The sequence below is a fragment of the Antennarius striatus genome, chromosome 6 (assembly GCF_040054535.1).
Source record: "Antennarius striatus isolate MH-2024 chromosome 6, ASM4005453v1, whole genome shotgun sequence".
Classification (NCBI taxonomy): Eukaryota; Metazoa; Chordata; class Actinopteri; order Lophiiformes; family Antennariidae; genus Antennarius; species Antennarius striatus.
Window position 1 is genome coordinate 9,087,182 of NC_090781.1, and position 24,287 is coordinate 9,111,468.

The 24,287-nt window shown below is 40.0% G+C and overlaps 1 protein-coding gene across 4 annotated transcripts in view; it reads left to right on the plus strand.

Annotated features, from left to right (window-relative positions):
• LOC137596372 (muscleblind-like protein 1) overlaps positions 1 to 24,287 on the plus strand; it is an 82,290-nt gene that overhangs the window by 15,958 nt on the left and 42,045 nt on the right. For all 4 annotated transcript variants that reach the window (XM_068316836.1, XM_068316835.1, XM_068316837.1 and 1 more), the window contains exon 2: positions 8,694 to 9,743. In XM_068316836.1, the coding sequence (XP_068172937.1) occupies positions 9,570 to 9,743 (174 nt within the window). In that variant the 5' untranslated portion in view covers positions 8,694 to 9,569. The remainder of the gene's footprint in view (positions 1 to 8,693; positions 9,744 to 24,287) is intronic.

Sequence of the window (24,287 nt, forward strand, 5' to 3'; positions counted from 1 at the left end):
TCAACTTGTAATTCTTCAGTCTTTGCATATTGCAATGAGCATTATTTACGTTGTATTGTATGTGTGAATATATATCTAGAATATAAGTAATCATCTGTTATTTGATAAACATTATAATACTGTTCATCAATTTTGCTAAATGTGCATTTGCCACAGTTATTTTGGGATGCTTTGGGATGAAATTAGGTTGGTGTTGGGTTTTGACACAAGTACTTGGTGAATATACTGCTCCAGAGTATTATCTGGTTCTTACAGAATATGTAGTGGCCAAAAAATGACAGGAACAAGCTCTGCTAACAGAGCATTATGAGGAACTGTCATGTTAACTTCTCGCATACGTAGAGCAGTCCCGTTTTAATTTCCATCAAGAACATTGTTGATCTTTACACTGCATACGTCTTGAATATATTTGTACATATCTCTTTGAATGTAGCGCTAGGAAGGACGACAACACAGCAAAAGAAACAACAACAAAAAAAACGTTGAAAAAAATTTGGCTTGATTAAAGCATCTCTGTCACACCTTAGAACTGAAGAGTAAGATCAACAACTCAGGGTTTGGATGATAAATTGCAGTCTTTGTATTAAGATGTCTGCATGTCTCTTGGGATTGGTGGATAAATACTAACTACGTTATTGTTATTCAGTGGACAATCTCAGAGTTTAGTGGTTCCGATGTCAAGGACTTAATTTGAAAACGTGGTGTTAGGCTTTTCAAACTGTTTCTACTATACTGCTACAATGCCAGACTGGGCCCTTACCACTTTGTCCTTACTTTACACATGATGACTTTGCAGCACATTACTGTGAAACCAGAAAGTAATGTGCTGCACGAACAAGGAACAAGGAGAGGAAAAAGGGGGTTAAAATGGTGGCAGACTAAAACGAGGAAAGCTACTATTAAAAGAACAGCTATGTTGATTGAGTTGTTTATGTTTGTATGATACTCAGACTGCAACTAAGCAGAAGGCAAACATATTTCTAAGAAGAAATAGTTGTGGAGAGAAACACATGAGAATATTGAAGCATATGTGAAGAGAAATTGGAATTGTGAACAGGTGAAGACCAGAGAAAGATAAATGAAGAGAGATGAGAAATGCCATGATGGTATCAAAAAGAGTGCCAATGGGGCTTTGGAATGGACCAATATGATGCATTTTTCCTCACGCAACTCTTCCCTCTGATTCCTTACCTTTCAGCTCTGGCAGTCGCCTTGTTGTTATTGCCCTCTCAGACCAGACACCAGCCTCTGTCTGCCTCTCATTTCAGTTATTGGTGCCAGTTACCTCAGTCATTCTTCCTTTGTTCTCTGTCTTCTCTGTCACCACCTCTGGTCTCTTCTGTTCTGTTTAATGCTCTATACCTCTCACCTTGCCTCCTCCTAATGGTCCTACTGTACTGGTCTTAAGTACATGAATTTTAACTGAAAATGCTGTGAAATTAGTGTCCAGTATCTACTCACACAAATGAATGTCTAGTCCCTTGCTCCAGGCTTTCAAATTTTCAGAGGTTGTATTTTTTGGATTTTGAGCCCTTCTTTGAATCTTTGACTTTAAAATAATGTCTAAACATCAACTTAATGCCAAAGCAGCAGAAACCTGCAAAGTATTTAACACCAAGGACACTAAGGCCACTAAAATGTAGAAGATGCTGACAACAATAAAAATGTTTTCTTCTTACTTTGCAGCAACTTTTTCCTATTGTTCTCCATACTCTGTCTACTATGCTTGAAACAGTCACCCAACAGAATCTTGCATTCTAGAATCCACTTTCTGACTGTCCTCTTACTTTGTGCTCTTATTTCCTATTTTCTTCTGGAAGTCGTTGATGGTGAACAATGGGTACCTTCTGGTCCTTCTATACAACTCAATCCTTTTCCTTCTCTTGTTATCTAGGATGCAGATTTGAATGTGTTGCCTCAGCGGTGTGAGATGTCAGTCAGTCAGTCATCTTCAGATTACCACCGCTGTATCCGCTGTAGCAGGTCATGGGGAGCCAGAGCCTATCTCGGCGGCATAGGGCATGAGGTGGGGGCACTCCGGGCACGACGCCAGTGCACCGCGGTGGTGTGAGATGCTGAGGGATTAAAGCTAAATTCCATGACTCATATTGATATCTACATGTGTAGTACTGCTATCGACATCTATTGAGGAAGTGAAATAAAATAATTGTTTTCTGCAACAGGGGATTGATTTTATTTGTCAGAATATAATTGGCATGGAGACTCTTCAGGTAGCTTGTTATCAAAAGGGATCTTCATGGAACAGCAGCAAGATGAAAACCCCAATGGAATCCGAAGTGGAGCGGTGATGGTGGCTGATGATTCTGCTGAGACTAATAGGGCTGGAGAAGCTAATGAAATGATGATGTTGTTGTACTCCAGGGCTGGAAAATGATGTAATGTCAGCTTGAAAAACACTGGGAGTACAATGAATCATACTTGAAAATACAAAATGATAGACTAGCAGTGAAGGTATGTTGCTTTGCTGTAGGATTAGAATTGGCCAGATGATTTACACATCATCTGGTCATCTGTGAGTTTTCTGTTACATCAGAAAACATAACCTAATACTAACTAGCTAAATAAACTATAGCTCAGTATGTAAAGAAATAAATACAACTCAACTTTTGGAAAGTTTACGAACGTCTTTAATTTGGGACAAATAAAACTTTGGAAATGAGTTGAAACTGAGTTGTTTTCCATAATTGCTGGTCTTTTGCAGGGTTTTGGGGACTGGAGACTATCCCACTTGACATTGAACAGAATAACAGTGGATCGTATGATAACAGGAGGGAGCATCCACATTCACAGTTTTTGAAAATTTAAAGACCTGTGGCCTTCATCAAAGTCATCATAAAACCATTGAAAGGTGTAAACCATAAAAGTTTTAAAAACACCAAAAATATAAAACTACTATGAAAGAAATTATGTATTTTTCAGTACTAATGCATGTCCCATGCATAACCTTTTATAGTAAAAAATAATGCTAAATTAAAAAGATCAAACGATAATTTTATAATAATTTTATATGAGAGAGATGTTTGTTGATTCTGGGGGATGGAAATTTCACAAGCCTATTGGCTTCTACCCATCAGCCCTTTTTTTTCGGATGTTGTTGATGTAAATGTGATAAAGGTGTGAAGTCTGTTATATCAACATGTCAAAAAAAAAACCCCAAATAAATACATAAATACAAATAATGATACCCATGTTCCTTAATAAACAAGCTCCTCATTTCTCTGTCAGCCTGGTGCAATGATTGGTCTGAAACCTGATGACCACTTAACCTACTTGTCATTATTGGTACCTTCGTAATTGATATCTGTACATACACATCCTTTTAAAATGTTGTTTTATGATGTTTATGATGACCCTCATGAAGACCACAAGCAGTCTATTAGTAAGATTGTTCTTGATTCCCGACTGTTGCTGTTTTTACCACATTAGACGTTGCTCCCCTTTTCTTGCACCTTGGTAGTCAGTGAAAATGATCAGAAATCCATTCTATGAGTTAACTATCAGAGCCAAAGTGATCCATAATCGATCTCTTTATTAGCCCCAGAACCAGGTATTTCTAAAGACATTACTTTTTTCCTCAAGCTTTGATGAAACATCATTTGAGGAGCCTAAACTTGGCCAGTCAATTGTTGATGTGATTGGTGTTTCTGAGGTCACCTTTGAATCTCTGTTAGTATGGCTTTATAAGAAATCAAGTGCAAAGGATTTGAGATATCTAGACCAGGATTACTTTGGTAAGAATAGGGATTGTACTCATGTATTTGCTGTTGTTGTCTTAAACAAAAGTGACAGGGTCATTGTTTTAATATGTTTAGGGTCCCTTAAACGCTGGGGCCAGTTTTGTTACTCTTCATCTGTGTTTCAAGTTTCTGGATCCAGGAAGAAAGTTGGAGACCTCGGAGAGAACTTGTACCAATCATTTTGTTGTGACATGGCCACTAATCAACTTGTTGCCCAAAACGGATAAGACATAGTTAATTAAGAAACGTGTTTTAGTGTTTTTAGGACAACTTAAAAAAAATCATCACCTAGTTATAACTTAAAACACATTTGATAATTACTGAAATTATCAAATTTATAATTTAAGTGTTGATGCCATTAAAATCGCTTTTCCTGGAGAACATCATGAATTAAAGACATGAAGTGATCCAGATCAGTGGACTAACACAGGATCAACCAACTGTGTTTCAACATGAATCTCACAATTAAAATTAAGTACACCACATGTCAACAGTTTAACAGAATGTATAAGATGTTAATGAAGCAAAACTTAATGCCAGGTTTTGTGTTGTAACTTTAATGAAGAGTATTTATTTGTGTTTGTGTCTTTTGGTAACTTTGTGACATCAGGATTTTGGTGTATTTGTAATATCCCACAGCCTTCACTGACACTTTTCCTGCAAGTTATTACCTTTGGTAGTTGATCCGATGGTGTAATAATATCTACTGCCTCCAGCTACAGGAAATGGCCATATGCATTATTCACTGCTGCTACGATGCTTATTGATGACTCCTTTATTTATATATTTCCTCATTGCCAGATTCATTCCTCATTTTAACCCTTTTGTTTCAATCCCTTATTTTGATATGAGTCTCATTTAACGAGCCACTCTCCATCAAGAGGACAGTAATTGTTGATGGGAATATAGTTCAGCTTGACAAAGGATGCATTAATTTGGAGCCAGCCTTTTTAAAGATGTGGGTTTCATATATTAAAAGTTATCCTTCTTCATTAGATTCTGATGCTCATGGCTTCTCATTTTTATAGCTATTTATACTCAAATGTAAATGCTGTATTAATATCCAAGAAAAACATAACTGTTAGAAAGCTAGCATTGCCTCAGGACTCAGGATAAGTTTATTTAAACTTTATATGCTTCATTTTCATTCATGCAGCTATTGTAAATGGAGCATATTTTCTTTTATACTGGTGCATTGCAGAGTTCATTACTACTGGGGTATTCATTAGTTTTTCTCACTGAACACAAATATCCAGTCTGCTTAAACCAGAGACCGCTGAAGCACTAAGGGGATGACTATGGTGATGGAAACACATTTGGAATACAGGGTGTTCAGTATTGGGTTCTGTACTGAACTCATTATGTTTATGTCATATAAAAGTTCCATTTCTAAAGTTCATTCCTGATCTGTCTTCTGTAAGAGATCACAAATACTAATATTAAAATGGACTTTTGGATCACTCAAGCTTTTAGAATGAATTATCTGATGTAGTTTAAGACAATTTTATGATGACATTGACAAATAAATTCTCAAATAATTTTTTTCAGGTTGCTTTTTTTCAGTCTGTTCGGACCAATGTGTAGATGTGCAATAATTTTTCCAAGTGGAAGAGTGAGGTTACAGGGAGAAGAGATCAAGGAGTTGGGGGATTTTAAGTATTGAGGGTCAACAGTCCAGAGCAATGGAGAGTGTGGAAAAGAGGTGAAGAAGCGTGTACAGGCAGGATGGAACGGGTGGAGAAAAGTGATAGTGTGATGTGTGATAGAAGAGTTTCAGCTAAAATGAAAGGAAAGGTGTACAAAACTGTGGTGAGACAAGCGATGTTGTTTGGTCTAGAGACAGTGTCACTGAGGAAAAGACAGGAGACAGAGCTGGAGGTAGCAGAGATGAAGATGCTGAGCTTCTCTTTGCGAGTGATCAGGATGGATAGGATCAGGAATGAGTACATCAGAGGGACAGCACATGTTAGAGGTTTTGGAGATAAAGTCAGAGAGGCCAGACTGAGATGGTTTGGACATGTCCAGAGGAGAGATAGTGAATATATTGGTAGAAGGATGCTGAGTTTTGAACTGCCAGGCAGGAGGCCTAGAGAAAAACCAAAGAGAACGTTCATGGACATAGTGAAAGAGGACATGAAGGTAGAGAAGAGGATGCAGAAGACAGGGTTATATGGAGGCAACTGATTTGCTGTGGCAACTCATGAAGGCACAAGCCGAAAGGAGAAGAAGAAGGAGAGAAGAACGGATACAGATAGTGATGTACTCTCTCATCCCTATTGTTGAGGTATTGAATTAGTTTCCAAGTTCCCTCGGTGTCAGTGCAATTGAGCATGTGTGGGACGTGCTGGATAAAAAGTCCGATCCATGGAGGCCCCACCTCACAGCAGACTAGACTTAAAGAATGTGCTGCTCAAGTCTTGGTGCCAGATACCACAGGGCATCTTCAGAAGTCTAGTAGAGCCCAGGCTTCGATGGGCCAGGGCTGTTTTGGCAGGAAAAAGGGGACCTTCACAAAATTAGGCTGGTGGTCATAATCAGGGTGTGATTTGTCAAACAAAAAAAGAAATTAAAAAAACAGAGGGGGAGGATGTATTTTCTTGAAAAAATAAGCAATCAACTGGCCTAATTTGTTTTAGGCTAATGCAGTGCTTCGCGATTGTCTTCTAATAAGCTCTCCTGGAATCAAAAAATATTTTGAGCGTGTGTGTGTGTGTGTGTGTGTGTGTGTGTGTGTGTGTGTGTGTGTGTGTGTGTGTGTGTGTGCGCTACACATAACAGGAGCACATTAAATGCAGACATGAAAGTACCATGAAAGTCTGACTTCATGTGGCCTTTTCTGCTTTCTTGTTGGCATGTCATCTGATCGTTTTTGTCCTTCTTTTATCCACATTGCACTTCTGAGCAGGAAACACATCTCACCCATTGATAGTGATGAAAAGGCGTTTGCGTTTGTGAAAGTTGGAGTTATTTCATATTTTACTTTCTCTTCTGGGGATAATTGGTTCTCAGGTATAAGCAGGAACCAGTGTTGGCTGGGTTAGGTTTGTGCCCGGAAGCATTAACAGTTTTTTTGACTATTTCATGTTAACTATTGGTGTACTTAACTGAGAAACTTAACAGAAACAAAACGCTGTCGTGTGGACGTAAAAAAGAAATCATGCGGAGAATAAAAGATGCGTTTTCATAAATATCAGGCTACGTGTGGACATGGCCTTAGTGGGAACCTGATCCCATTAAAAAACAAACTCAGATAACGTCACCACATTTTCAATGCATGCATACAGGATCTGAATATGACCAAATATGAAATATGGTTTTTTTTCCCCAGAACATTATTATTCATTCATTTACCAAACCTGCTTCATCCGCTGTTAGGGGTCGCGGGAGAACATTATTATATCACAGTACATTTGATCTTTGACCTTTTGGGTATTAGGTATCTTCATTTCACCATCCCATTCAAATAGATATTTGTCTGAAATTCCGACATACTTAGTGAACAAATTGTTAATAAATGACTCACAGCTTGCCAGGAGGTCGTATTGACCTTCACATTAGTTCACGCTTGAATCTTAGATGACATTCCAAATTTTCCAAGATAACATGAATAACCCATCTTACTTGGGTAAGAGTGTTTTTTTGTCTTAATAAGGTATGTTATAAACTTCTTTCTGTTTTATATAGAAGTCATGCTTCATGTCAGCTTATTTGTAAAAGCATGACTATACATGTGCATGTGACCTAAAAATGATGTAACCATATGTGGGATGTTGGTTTGATGATACTCACTAAAACTGTAGCAGCTGTGGGAGTTTTTGAGGGCCAGTCTGTTCTTTAAACATCCGGATGTGAGCAAAGAGGTTAGAAAGAGTTTGGATGAGTGGATTTGAGCAAGAAGGAATGTTTGAGATGCCTCTCTCTCTCTCTCTCTCTCTGTCTCTCTATCTCTCTTTCCCTCTCTCTTTTTCTGCTTCTGATGGAGATCTCATGTAGTCTCACTTGTCTTTGTCTGTAAAGACGTGTTCTTTTAATGAAAGTGTTGATTTTCAGATGTTAGCTTCTCAAAACCTTGACTGTCAAATTGAAGTCAGAACCAGTCTAATCAGAATTTTCTTCACGTAAGGATATAATGTTTTCATACAGGTTCATTGGTCGGTGGTTGATTTGCTTGTTTGTAAGGAGGATTATTCAGAGACTGCTGAATATATTTCTATGTAACTTGGTGGTTGGGTAATATTTGAGCCAGGAAAGAAGCCATTAGTTTTTGTTGCAGATCTGAATAATCAGACACGGGATGTTTTTCTATGTTCTGCTCAATTGATTTCCATGAAACTTTGTGAAAGGATGTAGTTTGGGCGTGTCAAGCTGAGCAGACATGTGTAGGATTGTTCCACCGCAGTGGAGATTTGCAGTCAAAATGATTTAGTGTTGAATATGATGCTATTTATTTCGTATTGTGTCCAGTGTCCCCCATCCACAAACACAGCAGTAGAAATGTAATTTTTCGCTCTTTCATTGTGTATTTAATCTCCCTCCTTCAATGTATTTCTTTGAAATAAATTTTCTACGCTTAAATGCGTGAGCATTACTGCTAGCGATATGGTGTTTGATTTGATTTTCCAGTCGAGAGCCTGGCAGTGTCTGTGAGCCCTACCATGAGACAGGATTTCCAAGAGAATGACTGGAAAAACATGTCTGAATGAAGCTGTGCGTATGAATGCAAAATTGTCCCTGTGTGTGTGTGTGTGTGTGTGTGTGTGTGTGTGTGTGTGTGTGTGTGTGTGTGTGTGTGTGTGTGTGTGTGTGTGTGTGTGTGTGTGTGTGTGTGTGTGTGTGTGTGTGTGTGTGTGTGTTGTGTGTGTGTGTGTGTGTGTGTTTGTGTATCCGTGTGTGTTAAACCCTTCTCCACTGACACTCTTCCCTCCTTCTCCACAGAGAGAAGTGCCTTCTTTCGTTGAACCCTTAGGCTGTTTGGGTCTCCTGAAGCCACCTCTGCCTCCGTGCCTGTCCATGTCTGCTGAAGTCACCATCCACACAAGGAGCCCGGGGACTACCGTTACTGCCAAAGTCATCTACTGAACCAGACTCCACATCACTGATACCTCCCTCCATCTCTGTTCTGTCCATCTGCCAGACCTCTCTCCATCCATGCCTCTCAGCCCCTCCTCTGTGGAAGTCAACCACTCCTTGCTCCTTTGCAGACAGACCTGATAGTGAAGACAAACAGCTTTAATCGGTGGCTGTGAGCAGAACGAGATTGCCTCTTTGCTGACCCTTCACCACAGCCTTCCCCTGCTCATCATCCCCCTGTTCCTTCTGCTTCTCCTTCATCGTCTCCTCCAACCCTCCACCTTTTCATCATGGGCCAACTCAATCAATAATGTTTTTGCCATTCATCTCTTGTGACATTTCAGTCAGGGAGGGACGCGATACAGAAGACTAGAGAGAGAGCGAGAGAGCGAGCGAGAGAGAGAGAGAGACAGCGACAGAGACAGAGAGAGAGAGAGAGAGAGATTACAAAGCAGACATCTGTGGCTGTCACCAGCCTTGGCCCTGGTTGACAGGCGGTGAAGGATTCCTATTACAGCCATAGATTCTTAAGATGGGCCTCAGGTGGTAGGCGAGTCCCAGGTTTCACAGGAGTCACCTCAGAATCAGACCCCGGGGACAAATCCACGTAAAACTTCCTTTTCCCATGTCCTTAACTTATTTTTTCTCATCATTTGTCCCACTGTCATTACAAATATACAGACATAAATATAATTGTTGGACACCTACTGCTCTCAATTGACGCTTCCTGCCTGGTTCAAAATGGCAGTGAACGTGGCACCGGTGCGGGATACAAAATGGTTGACGTTAGAGGTTTGTCGGGAATTCCAGAGAGGAACATGCTCACGGCCAGACAGCGAGTGCAAGTTTGCCCACCCTGCTAAGAGCTGCCAAGTGGAAAATGGCAGAGTCATCGCCTGTTTTGACTCACTAAAGGTGAGTAAGACGACAAACACCTATTGAGTTTATTCATCACTTTCCCTTACTCTCAATTTTCTAGTCTCCAACATTGATGGGTCTTTGTGATGTTTTGAGTTTCACTTTGGGAGGGTCAGGGGTGTGAGATCATCTTTCACCTGTTGAGAAGGTGTTGACATACAGACAGACGGACAGACAGATAGAACGGAAGGCAGGAAGACAGATAGAAAAATATTCCAAGTTGTTTTTTACTTAATTTCAATCTATAATCGCCAATTGAGGTCATTTAAATTCCATTGCTACTCTAAATACGCAAATAATATTCCCTAAGACTTACCAGAAACAATAACAGGACATAAAAACAACAACTAAACAAAGTAAAATACTGTTGCACCGTAATGCACCGTAATGTAACTTTTATATCTCAACCTCTACTGAATTAATTTTATCCTTGGGGTGTAGAGGCCAAGCTTTAAGCCACTGTGGTATTCCACTGTACTTAAGTGAATGACGCGCTGATGCGCTTCCTGGTCATCAAAAGAAGAAGAAGAAGAAGAAATGCTGCAGATGAAACGCCAACAGGAAAGTCCAACATGAAGTCGAACATTAAGAACTAACTGTTCACTTAGTCTTAAATTTACAGTGGTATTTTGATATTACATATGAAATCTTAATCTATGGGGTATTATTGTTAGATTTCGGGGAGGGTAGTACTTTTTTTTTCCCCAGTATGGTTTGCAGCAGAAAGGGGAAGTGCAGTAGTCGGATATAATGGCAAGCGGTTGTTCGTATCTACAAATGTTTGTAAGTTGAATGTTTGTATTTTAAGGACTACCTCTATAAGGAATTTATGACTATATAAAATACAACAAACTTTTTTCTCAAAACATTGAACTTCAAACAGATTGTACATATAGTTACAGCTTTTAAGGAATACAAGGGAATTCCCTCCCATTCTCCCTCTCACGTGATGTAAATGCAGCATCACTGAAGTTACAAGACTTATATCAGGCTCCAACTATGAAAAAAAAAATTAAAAAGTGAAGGATGGCAGAATTTCACGGGCCAATCAGATTTCAATTAGGGCCAGGACTCCTCTGGACCCTCCCCTGGATCCAGCCATGCTCTGACATATGTGCCAGTAATAAGATTAACATCTGTGAATCAAAGTTTCCTTCACAGGTACAGAACTCGACAGGACTGTCGATTAGCACATTGTAAAAGTTTCATTCGGCTTGTTGGTCATCACATTAAGACTAAAGGGGGAACCAAAGAAGTAGGGCAGCACACACAGTGTTTCATGTTTGTATGTGAGTCAGTAAGTGTAAGTCTGTGTTATTTTGAGGTCATGCAGCACAGTGGGGGGTGTGCTCAGACGACTCTGAAATTTACTGTCTATTTTTGACCCAGCACTAGGACAACATACTCCCACTATGCAGCTCCACTCTCTCTTTCCCTCTCTGTCTCGCAGACAAAAAATATTAAAAAGAGAAATGGAAGGAAGAAGACAGTCTGAGTGGAGAGTTTGTGGAAGAAAAGCAATGATAGAATAGAGGTGAAGTTATTAGTACTGGATGGTGTATTCCTTGTGATAAACATTTATGTGACGGACCAAAGAGTCAGGCACAAGAATTCACGGAGTGCACACATTAAAGGTTTATTATTCTCAAAAGTATAAAAACACTGGATTAATAACAGAAAAAAGTTGTGTTATTACAGTATAAAACAAGGATAGAGAAAAAAAAGAGCTGTTCTTGAGTCAACTCAATAGAACCGTACTGAAAAACTTGGTGGACATAAAAAGAAGTTCATACTGTTTATACTGAGCCAAAAAGGGGGTACTCATACAGGCTGGCCAAACCGAATGATAAACATTCAAATTTCATCACATATAAATCATGGTTATACGAGTCCAGTTTAAACATGTCTTAACCATACATGACAAAAAAAACGTATCTGAACAAAGATTTGTTTTGAGTTTTCTCATTAATGGGCCAGACTCCAGCTTTGCCTCTTCCAACACACCTCTTCCAGTATTTCATTCAACCCATTCAGTTTGCCAACTCGCAGCCAGGAAGTGAATGGGAGACCAAACTGCCTGAAGGAGCACACATGGGTGGAAGAAAAAATGATGAAATTAACAAGTATACAAACCATTGACAAACAGGAACAAAAGCATGTATGGTACATGAAACAATAACAATGTGTGCTGACCTTATGGCTTGTGGGAGTAATGTGGGGTGAAGTGATTACCAACATCAGATTCTGATGTCATCCCGGTTTAAGTTTCTTTCATTTTGAGGTTGTTGAACCTGAGTGCTGATGCATGTTTGGGGTTCACAAGTAACTTTCTACAAAACAGACAAGAGTCACAAACATTCAGGAGTAAAGGCTACAGCTAAACTGCTGATTGGACAACTTTGCCATCATTTTACATCGTTACTCAATGAAAACAAGCTCATGGGACTAAAAATAAAAAAATATAGAATTTAATTGCTCCAGATGAAACTTTATGTCTTGAAGAAGTAATGATTCAGATCATTATCAGTGTTATTCAAATGAACATGTTTTGACTAATGCCAAGGAAGAAAAACACTTTTTTTTCTAAATTAAAAGTGTGCAAGAGGGCTTATTATGGGGCAATCCCTGTTGCACACTTTTAATTTAAAATAAAATACCAAAATACACAAGTTTAGATCCATGCAAGACTTTAATAGATTAAAAAAAAACAAAACACATTACTTCCTAAACAGATCTCACAGTCAAATAATGGGTGTATTCATAGTTTAGCTGTATGATATGTTATCTTCTACATCACAAACCAGTGCAGGTTTCATTTAAAAAGGAAAAGCAAGCATTCTCTCATGCTTAAAGTCACCGCTGAGTTAATGTTACTGAAATGTAATCAAGACTATCTCTAAGCTTAAACTGTGAAACCACAAAGACATTAATCATGATGTTACTTCTTGAGTTGAAAACATGTAGATGAATGTGGGTTTGTTTTTTTTTCACTAGAAATATTGTGATCACACAATTTATAGGAAACATCGTCAGGAATCAACTTACTTCAAATGAAACACAGGTTCCTCATGAGCTCTAAGAATCACATTACTCTAATTTATCAATCTAGTTTGGATCACTGTGAGTAGCGTGAGCAGATCGCATGCTTAATTCACCAATGGTAAGAGTTGTAAATGCTCGGCTATGGCAGCATGTGTCATGAGACATGGCTGAGAGCCAAACAGAAACACTGGCCCTGTAATATAATAAACTACTTACTGTATGTGAACTCATCTAAATGTGCATGTACACACACAGAACTAGGGTGTCATACACGACACAGGCAAACAATCCTAACACATTGTCAATTCGTGCTACCATCTCATTGTTCCAGATGATGGAAACGTGTTGGAGATGGCATTATCAGTCACATTAATCTGTGCATTTTGGCTCAAGTGAGCGCAACGATTTATTCTGTCTACTGTGTTGTGTATATGTCATCTTTCTCCTATCTGATTGGCAAGAACGGTGTTATTCAGTATAACTGGAGATGAAAGCTGGAAGTCGGTCAAGCCGGTCCAGGCGACAGCTTATTTATGGTTTATAAATGGAAGGCGGGAGAGAATGATATTAAACCAGGCATTGTGTTATTACAGTTCTTGCCTGCTTGGTTGGATTTTGTCAGTACAGGTAAGACAGGAATGGGTAAGGGGGCTGCTCTGCTGGTGCATTGCACAGATCAGAGAAACAGACAGATTGAGCCAGAGCGGGTGAGAGGAGGCGCAGCAGAGAATGTGCAGGGAAGCACTAAGCCGAGAGCCCTTCCTTGCTCTCAGTGCCAGGGCATTCCACCGGATTGCTCCCTTCTGCGCCTCTGTGACATATTGATAGATCGTCTCTATCTGCACATGAATTCATAACACAGAGCTTGACATGAGGAGACATGGTGAGAAGGTAGCCACAGGATACAGGAAGACCTTGAGAAGGATGTGGGAGCAGCATTCATGGATTTTGTTGTATTTTATAGAAATACCTTTGGTGGCTCGCATCTTTTTCCTTTTACTGATGGATCTTGTCTGTGTAGGTTCTCAGTTATCCAGGTCATGGTTCTCCAAAGCTGTTGAAGTCAATCCACTGGACGTTAAGAAAGTTCTTGAAGACGTTTCATCTCTCATCCAAGAGAGGTCTTCAGTTCTGAAGGTGGCTGGTCATGTCCCAGTTTATTAACCCTGTGGGATGTGGTAAAAAAAAAAAAAAAAAGATTGTCTCAGCAGATTGACCCAGGTGATGTGTCTCAATCTAATGACCCTCATTAGCATACAAAGGTGAAACTCACATGTCTGCGACCCCCTTTGACACCCCCACCAACAATCGTTGGTGGGGGTGTTCAATGACAGTCGTTGGAATGTGAATAGCACTGACCACATCCCACAGGGTTAATAAGCTGGGACATGACGAGCCACCTTCAGAACTGAAGAAGACTCTTGGATGAGAGACGACTTCAAGAGCTTTCTTAACAGTGGATTGACTTCAACAGCTTTGGGTAACTGATGTAACTTCTTATATTGAAGAAGATTCCTGCATTGGTTGCCCATTGGTCTATGTACTGTATATAGTACAGTATGTTGTCCTTGTCTGTCATAAAGTTAATACTACCTCTTTAATTCTCATCAACCTCTTCCTTCCTAAATTACCTTATGTTGTTTACAAAGTTGATTATTAGAAGGTCAATGCAATTTATGAGGTTTATGACCTTCAAAATACCCTGGTGTTTTGTGTTTGTCAGAATGTTATAGCGAACTCCAGACTGACATGAGATTTTGTGGCGGACTGATTCTTTTCTAATTTGATCTGATGTAAAATAAGCAGATGGTGCATTTACTCAATCTTATCAACGAACCTGTTAACCAATGGAGAGCACACAGTTCAGCATTTATGGTACATTTTCTCGGCATGTCAAGGCTCATTTCTGTTGGCCTTTGATTTAAAACAATTCGATCAATCCGGAAATCCTTGATAAAATGTTCAGTCCTTTCTGTCAGGGATTTGAAAACCAACCTCCTAATGCAACATTTATTTCTGGAACATTTCCAAACATTGGACCTTCAAAATTTTCACAGTATTTCTGTTTTCTGCATTCCAGACATTGATACATGAAGTATATATTCGTTAACTGACTGATGACATGATCATCAACATAGTGACACATGGAACTCTCTGTTGTTGAAGGACTAGAAAACAGCTCATATTTCTGCTCAGTTTACAATTAAAGGTTTATCATAATTAATATTTATCATCTGTTTTGCTGTTTTATTATGTTTTTAAGATTACTGTACTTGTTTATCGTGGACTTCCCCAGACAGGCATCAATTATTTGTTGAAGTAGTTTTCTGATGATGTCAGCTCCAACAACACAAAACATAATTTTTGGCATTTAGATGTTTTTCAAATTTCCAACATGTAACCACTCATTCTCACTCACACCCACTCGCCATCTGTAACTTCATTTGGGCTGTTTCCATTGGAATGCCAAATAAAATCCACACACACACACATCAGATTAGATGTAGCCATGGATCCCACAAACTGGACACAATGGATGAAACGTATCGTGTGTTTGCTCTCTCGCATGCTTTTACAATTATTTTTCTAGGCTGAAGTTTACTCATATGTACAAGTGTCACAAAGGACATCATTCAGTATGAGGGGCAACAAGATGCCAATAGTTTTCAGTGTCACACAGGCACTTTGACAACAATGTTTTAAACCCAAAATGCCATCTGGACCTTTTCCAGACATTTAGCTCAAGCATACCTAACCACAATTCCTGCAAAATGAGCTGGTCTATTGTTTGGCAGATGGCAACTAGATTCTGAGGATCATTATCACCCTCCTCTTCAGGTATAAGCTCTACATGTGGTTTAAATTAATTATATCAAATATATATCAGCAGTGGAGTAATATATTGATTTATGTTTCTTAATGGGTAAGACATTTTTTATTTATTTTTATTTTTTTACAAAGCGGTGTGTAAAACAGCTGGTTGTATCTTAAAAACAGAGTGTTTGCTTGACCTCCTGGATCATCCAACAGGAATTGAGGAGCTTATTGTTATTATCAGTTGGAGATGAACATGGTTTCATTGTAAGAGTATAAAAAGCAATCCGGGGGTATTTTTGGCTGACGGAACACAAGAAACTGTTATCAGACTGTGATGAGAAACAGGTGAAGGTGAGTCAAAGAGCCACAGGAGCGCCACAGCAGTACAAAGAACGAGCTACTGGTGGCGATGCATCCTTTCTACTGACATCAAAATCCTTTTTCTTTCATTTGAATTGTCTTTGTTGATATCTACTATAACTGATCAAAGATGCCTCTCTAAAAAGACTACACGAGAGTTTTTAATACCAACAAGATTTTAGATGAATTAACAGACAGATGAAAATCCATGGAACCACTCTCAGCAACCAGAATGGCACAATATTAAAGTTTAAAGAGTCACTCATTTAAATTAGCACTACTGGGAATAAATTAAGATTTCAGAGGAAGATATTTGAATTCAGTTTCAGAGACCACTTATAGAAATAGCCCTTTTTCTGTCTGTTTTTTTCATTCTTATGCTGATTAGATTTTATCCCAGTGATTTTTACTCTCTATTATCATGCAGTCTAATAAGCACACTCAGGAATTACTATTATTTTCAAGGAAAACTAAATTATATGACCAGCCTGTAGTGCCCAGGGATATAAATCTTTTGCGTTTCATGTGGGCTTTTACAGGAAATGGTCTGTGACTACTGTATTTTAGATGCTTTTTCTATGTAGCACTGCTCATTCTGATCATTAAAAACATGATGTTTCAAAGTAAAATATGTTGTATGGATGAAGTGAATTTTTTACATAAAATAATTTTACCAGTTCTTAACCTCTGTGTTCTTCAGGCTATAATAGCAGGCTCCTAATGTTTAAATAATTAATAATTAAATTAGCACAAGTGTTAAGATGCAAATTCATGAAACAATTCTCATTAAAAATAATTGCATGAGGAATAATTTCCATTTCCACAATCAGTTAACTTATTTGAAATTCGAAATATTTTAGGGGATTCATGGAATGGATTGTGCTTTTTTTCTCAGCAACCCTTTGAGTTTAACATTTTGGTTATAGGTTAGGGTTATAATGTTTAGTGAGAATGACCTGTCTTATTGGAGTGAAAGAAACACTGAGCAAATGAATATAATTTAAATGCATATGAAGTTATTCCAAATGAACTGCAAGGATGTTTAAATAAACATTAACCAATCTTCTATATTTGCTCCTTGAATGAATCTTCTGTGCCCTCATTGAACTCCTGAATATTAGGTTTAATCATCAGAGCAGAACGTTAACGCAGATGTGAAAGGTCGATGGTGAAATCAAAAATCCTTTAAGGCTTACCTAACTGTTTTTGTGCTACACTCACACTCTTTGGTGTTCTTGTTATTGTACAGTGGGAACTGCTGACAGCTGCATGTTTAGTAAATTAAGATTGATAAGAAATATTTGCAGCTGTATGGGAGCGTAAACCTACGTGTAGCATCCAAAGTAATATTTATACATTAGACCCTGAGGAGAATTCTCTCTCTGTCAGTAATTGAATGTCACCTTCTGTGTAGAAGAACTAATAAATTGTCAACTACTGGCTGTTTTGTGATGATTGGCCAATCAGACCCAGAAAGCTGAATAATCAGCAAGTGGAGATGCTGTCTTTAAACTGAATCAGTGAATGAAGTGATTGCAGTAGCAAAAATGTTTGGATAGAGTAGTATTGATTTGATTTAAGTTAAATTTTAATCTAACCAGTGCACTGTAGAAGATTTTATAGCTGAGGAGAACCTCGTTTGGCAGCACAGTGGCGGCACGGTGGCAAAGTGGTTAGCACTACAGCCTCACAGCAAGAAGTCAAACCCCAGCAATTTTCAACATGGCAGTGCACCCAGGGTGCAGTAGCTCTGGACCAACTCTCCATATGACCTTCTAATTTCCTTGTACCATCTGCATAATGACAAATAAAGGTCTTTAATCTTTAATCTTAATCTTAATATTCTATGTTCTACGGCAGGGGTGTCAAAGTCAAATACACGGAGGGTCAAAAAAACAAATTTGCTAAAAGCTGAGGGCCAGACTGGTACATTGTTTATTAAAATGTATTGAAATGAACACAGCCTATTGAACCAAGAGCTAACACAGTGTATTATTTAATGATTAAATAAATAAAGAAATATTTTGTTATGGCTTTGTCAGTAACTTCAAGGGGAAACTTTTTCAACAGGCAAAAAGCAAGAAAGTAAATGTCCTTCAAAAACAAAATATGTTCCTTAATATCAAGATTAAAGCATGAATGAAATTGTATGCATTATAAACTGAAAATACATTATTGTGCATGCATCATTGCTCGGACAATAACAATATTGTGCATACACAATAATAATGCATTATTGTGCAAAATTTTTTAAAAGATTAAAAAATTATTCTGCTGATCTACGATCCTACCAGTCACTGCTTTCAAATAGTAACAAAAATTGTCTGCAATTTTCCCTGAGTTCATTCAACTAAAATAAATATGAATAAATTAAATTAAATACAAAAATCTATGGCAAACAGACAAAACAGTACCTTCAAAGAGAGATCAGGTCTTGTAGAAACAGATGCAAACATGTAACTGAAACGTTCCTGCTGTGTGATGCTCACTTGTCCGAGGTTGACCCTGATATTTGATGGTGTCTCATCTTTTGTACAAGTTCATGAATGTTCAGGGTCAGGCTCTGAGCTGAGGAAATCCTCAGGATGGAGTGAAGGTGTTTATCAGTCAGACGGCTCCTGTGTGACATTATGTTCAGCTTCATCAGAGAGAACAATTGTTCACACAGCTCTGTGCTACGAAACATAGAGAGCGTCTGAGCAGCTTGGATGTGCAGCAGGGGCATTGCGTCAGAGATGAAACGTGCAAACTAAGCAGAAGACACAAAGGTTTACAATTTACCTCTCTGAACATACGCTCTGACTCCCACCTGGGTTGAAACCCCCTGCTCTCAGCGTCCACCTTCCTTCTAGCCATTTTTGAGGAGGGGAGTAGCTACATTCAAATTCTGCTCGGACTGCTGATAAACATCCATCCATTGTCATGACTGCTTCATCCGCTGTTGCGGGTCACGGGAAGCTGGAGCCTATCCCAGCTGGCTTAAGGAGTGAGGCAGGGAAAACTCGAGGCCAGTGCACCACGGAGCCACACAGAGACAGACAACAACGCACACACTTATTCCTACAGTCAATTTGGGATTGGTCAGTTAACCTGAAGCGCATGTTTTTGGAGGTGGGAGGAAGCCGGAGAACTGGGACAGACACGTGGAGAACATGCAAACTCTGCATTGGGCGGGATGCAAACCAAGAACCACTTAGCTGTGCGGCGACAGAAATACTCACTACGCCACCCTGCCACCCTGCTGATAAACACTGAAATCATAAGCCCGCTTGCTGCTCTACCGTTGCATTGTGGGGAATGTACGTTTGGTGAGTGCAAAACAACAGAGGACCGATGTGACCTGTGGGCCGGTTCTAATAATAAGTAGAACCAAGGCAGTCACAGACTGTAACATCCGATGACACCCCTAAAATCAAAATTTTACCCTGACCTACTTGTATAGTTCAAAGATCAAAGCTAGTGCTTTGACCTACTGACACTGATCAAAGCACCAGCTTTGATTTATGGTCTTACTCACACTGGCCTTCTCCCTCTTCTTTCTATCTTATCCGCTTCCTGAGTGTACAAAGGTTGAAATTTGACCCTGGCCTACTTTTCTCAAGGTCAAGGTCATCATCTCATCTTCATCTCCTTTGCCACCTGAGTAATGTGCTTTTTTGTTTCATCTTTCTATCTGCCACAGTGGCAAAGATATTTGGTGGACATACTAACGGACGAACGAACAAACAAACAAACGAAAGAACGAACACACACACGAACACTGACAATTACAATACATCACCGCTTTGAAGCAGGATGTAATTAAGTATCATGCGGCGGGCCATAAATAATTTGCCGCGGGCCAGATGTTGTCCGCCGGCCTTGACTTTCATATATGTGTTCTAGAGGATGTTCAATTCAAGTTTGTTTTTTTTAAAAATTGCAGCCAAGTATTGTGCAATATAAACAAACAGTTCAAGAGTATCATGAATTTTATAAAATAAGGCAATTGCTGCTATGCTTTTCTTACAGTTGTAAACATAACAAGCATATTCCCTCTCAATTCTTAAAAAGCATAGAAACCAATTATCGTTGCAGAAACCAACTTTTGCGTAAACAAATTTGGTCTCCGATGACTTCTTCGGTTGTAATGATTTAGAACGCATAATCTCACAACACAGAGACACAACAAAAGACATCTTAAAAGAGGCTCGCACACCAATTTGTTAAAGATATTCATGTACGTATGTACTAGTGCACCATGCATACTTTTATAAAATATTGTTTACAACTACGTGTGTTGTATGAGGCTTTTTTTTTCATTTTAAGAGCCATCAATGATAATAGGCTGTATTTCAAATCATACAGCTCTAATGAGAGTTTTTGTGAAACCATTCTTTAAGTTAACTGAACTTGAACAAGCATCTGCATATTAATGAATCAACAGCTGTTCATTCAAACTGACAAATACTTAAGTAAATACAATTTACCTGCATTTTCTCAGTTTGACAAGTCAGTTCTTCATTTAAGGAAAAGAACATTTGTTGTTACACTGAGGCCCCGTCCACACAAACTTTTTGAGAACGCATTTTTTTTCACCCTGCATTGAAAACGATTTGTGTCCACACGACAACGTTTTCAAAAAGATCTCTGTCCACATGTATCCGCATCAGTGCATTGATCAACACGTGTATAAGCAGAACAACTCCGAGAACAACAGGAGAGACCGGGACGTGTGGAAATTCACGTCGTTCCTCCTGTAGGACAACCTCCATCACAGAGTTCTCCCACCAGCAGGCAGCACATCCCGGTCTGACCCAGAACTGATGCCGGGCGATAAATGAATAAATAAATACATATATAAACTTCATGACACATAAATAAAGAAACAGATGAACAAATATTTAAGTGCAAAGCATGTTTATCAACGCATCTTTGACGTGGAGCTGTTATACATCAGGAAATAGTAGGTTTTAGCTACGTTTGTACATGTAGAAATGGGTCACATGCATGACGTCACAGCGGTTTTCCTTGCAGGGACACGCCCCCCGGATAGAAAAAGTTGCGGTTACACCGTCCACACAACAATGCAGACCCAGCATTTTCAAAAAATTCGACCTTGGCCAGCGTTTTCAAAGAGTTGCGTTTTTGTTCCGGATATCTGCGTTGTCATGTGGACGGACGGCGTAAACACAATAAAAAAGTTGCATTTTCAAAAAGTTCCGACATCGTGTGGACGGGGCCTAAATGTCATATGATTACATACATGCTGATATATAGACGGCATGGCAGTGAAGTGTGTAGCACTGTGGCCTTACAGCAAGAAGGTTTTGGGTTCTATTTCTTCATACAAACGTATGCTATCCTTGTGTCTTTGTGCGTTCTCTCTGGGTTCCCTGGCTTCCTCCCACCTCAAAAAACATGCATCTTAGGTTAATTGGTCACACCGTATTGTGTCCGTCTTTCATGAGCCTCAAGATATAACGGTGACATGTCCTGGGTGTACCCAGTCTCCCACCCTTAGCCAGTTGAGATAGTCTTTAGCAACACCCTTGACATACAAAGTGGAAAAAGACAATTATGGTCATCTCGTCTTGAAGAAAATAGATGGATACAGACTCCCACCCTCCACTGATGGATCACCAGTCAGCCTACTGGTTTCTTTGTGCAATAAAAATTTTGTTCATCATCATACATTAAAGCAAAAAAAAAAAAAAGGTGCCTACTGAAAGTTGAATAAATTTATACAACTGCACAATGTACAAAATTCAGCAAGTCAATGTGAAGTCAAACAACTTCCAGAATAATCTGTTTGTAAGATCTTACTTACCATGGAACAGAAATTGTGTATGAGTTCATTAGAAAAGTTCATGCGTTCATTAGAAAATGCTCTGTATAATGTTCTCCTCTGTGCATGTAGCAGTATCCATTTTTACATTTCTACGTTACATATAGCTGCTCAAACACGAGCTAACTGATGCTGGGAACATGTAGTGACCTATATTAATGGTAGACTTTAGTCCTTGAAAAGAGTGAGCTGAGGGTGAAAGCAGGAGAGAGAGGAAGAAGAATGTGTGAGACCATATGTATCCAGAAGGGACCCCAGTAGAAAAGAGGAAGACTGTGTGTGTGTGTGTGTGTGTGTGTGTGTGTGTGTGTGTGTGTGTGTGTGTGTGTGTGTGTGTGTGTGTGTGTGTGTGTGTGTGTGTGTCAGTGTACAGAGGGAAGCAGTATATTGGATAAGAACTCTTTGAAAGGGAGAAACGTGCTGAACACTGTTAATCTGCCCCATATCTGTATTCTACTGTCATGGTCTTCACTCTCATCCTCTCTTCTCATTACCTCTGTTAATCTGTCTCCAGTCAAGCAGTCCACCCCCCTCATCTCCACTCTTCTCTCTCTCTCTCTCTCTCTCTCTCTCTCTCTCTCTCTCTCTCTCTCTCTCTCTCTCTCTCTCTCTCTCTCTCTCTCTCTCTCTCTCTCTCTCTCTCTCTCTCTCTCTCTCTCTCTCTCTCTCTCTCTCTCTCTCTCTCTCTCTCTCTCTCTCTCTCTCTCTCTCTCTCTCTCTCTCTCTCTCTCTCTCTCTCTCTCTCTCTCTCTCTCTCTCTCTCTCTCTCTCTCTCTCTCTCTCTCTCTCTCTCTCTCTCTCTCTCTCTCTCTCTCTCTCTCTCTCTCTCTCTCTCTCTCTCTCTCTCTCAGGAATCCCAGACACTTTTATTTCCACTTCGCAGACTATCATATTTTTCTTTATTACTTTTCATTATATTTTGGGGAGATATTTATCTGGTTGGGGTTTTGCAAACCTCCTCTCCAAGGAACCATCACCTTATCGTGGTGGAGAGGTTTGTGTGCCCTAAGGATCCTGGGAGCTATGTTGTCGGGAGTCTTGTACTCCTGGTAGGGTCACCCAAGGCAAACAGGTCTCAGGTGAAGGGCCAGACAAAGAATGGTTCAGAAGGGAAAAGAGAAAAATGTGACCCTGCTCGGAGGAAGCCTGGGGCCCACGTCTTGAGCCAGTCCTGGATGGAGGCCCGCCAGCTAGCGCCTGGTAGCCAGGTCTGCCACAGAGACAGGCCGGGCTTAGCCCGAAAAGGCAAATGGATTTTTCCCACCCCTGTGGACCCACCACCTGCAGGGCAGATTGATGGGGTCGGGTGCGCTGCCATATAGGTGGCAGTGACAACAGAGGGTCAGGAAAAACAAGACCCAGATGGCAGAAGCTGGCTTTGGGGATGTGGAATGTCCCTTCACTGATGGGGAAAGAGCCGGAGCTTGTGTTGGAGGTTGAGCATTACCAGTTGGATCTGGTGGACCTTACCTCCATGCACAGCCTCTGTTGGGAACCAACCTCCTGGATAGAAGTTGGACCGTTTTACTCTGGAGTTGTGTCAGGTGTGAGGCACCTGGAAGGGCGTGATTGGGAGGAATGGCCTCCCTGATCTAAACCCAAGTTATTACGTTGTTGGACTTCTGTGCTAGTCACGGATTGTTCATAACTAACACCATGTTCGAACACAAAGATGCTCATAAGTGTACCTGAGTCGGAAGTCAATGATTGTATCATCTGAACTTCAACCGTGTGTTTTGGACACTCGGGTGAAGAGCGGGGCAGAGCTGTCCATTGATCACCGACTGGTGGTGAGTGGGTCCGTTGGCAGGGGAAACCTTTGGATAGACCTGGTAAACTCAACGAGTAGTGTAGGTAAACTGGGACGTCGCCTTCAATTCACACTTCTGAAGGAGCTTCTCGTGCATCCCTGTGGAGGCTGGGGACATCGAACCTGAATGGTCGATGTTCAAAGCTTCCATTGCTGAAGCTGCAGCTGAGAGCTGTGGTCTCAAGGTCTTGGGTGCCTCGAGGGGCGGTAGCCCTCAAACACTGTGGTGGACCCTGGTGTACTGGGAAGCCATCCGACTGAAGAAGGAGGCTTTCAGGGGCATGTTGTCCCTGGGAACTCCTGAAGCAGTTGCAGGGTACTGACAGACCAGAGGGTTGCAGCCTCGGTTGTGATGGAGGCAAAACAGAGGGTGTGGAAGAATTCAGAGAGGCCATGGAGAAGGACTTTTGGACGGCACCAAAGTTGCTCTGGAGGACACCTGAGGAGGGGAAAGCGGGGGCCATCCAAGCTGTATATGGTAGGGGTGGGATACTATTGACCTCGACTGAGGAGGTAGTCAGTCGGTGTAAGGAACACTTTGAAGAACTCCTGAATCCAACTACCCCAACTGACCCATCCTCTGTTGCAGAGGCAGAGCTGAAGGATAATGGTGGGGGATTCTATATATATATATATTATATATATATATATATATATATATATATATATATATATATATATATAT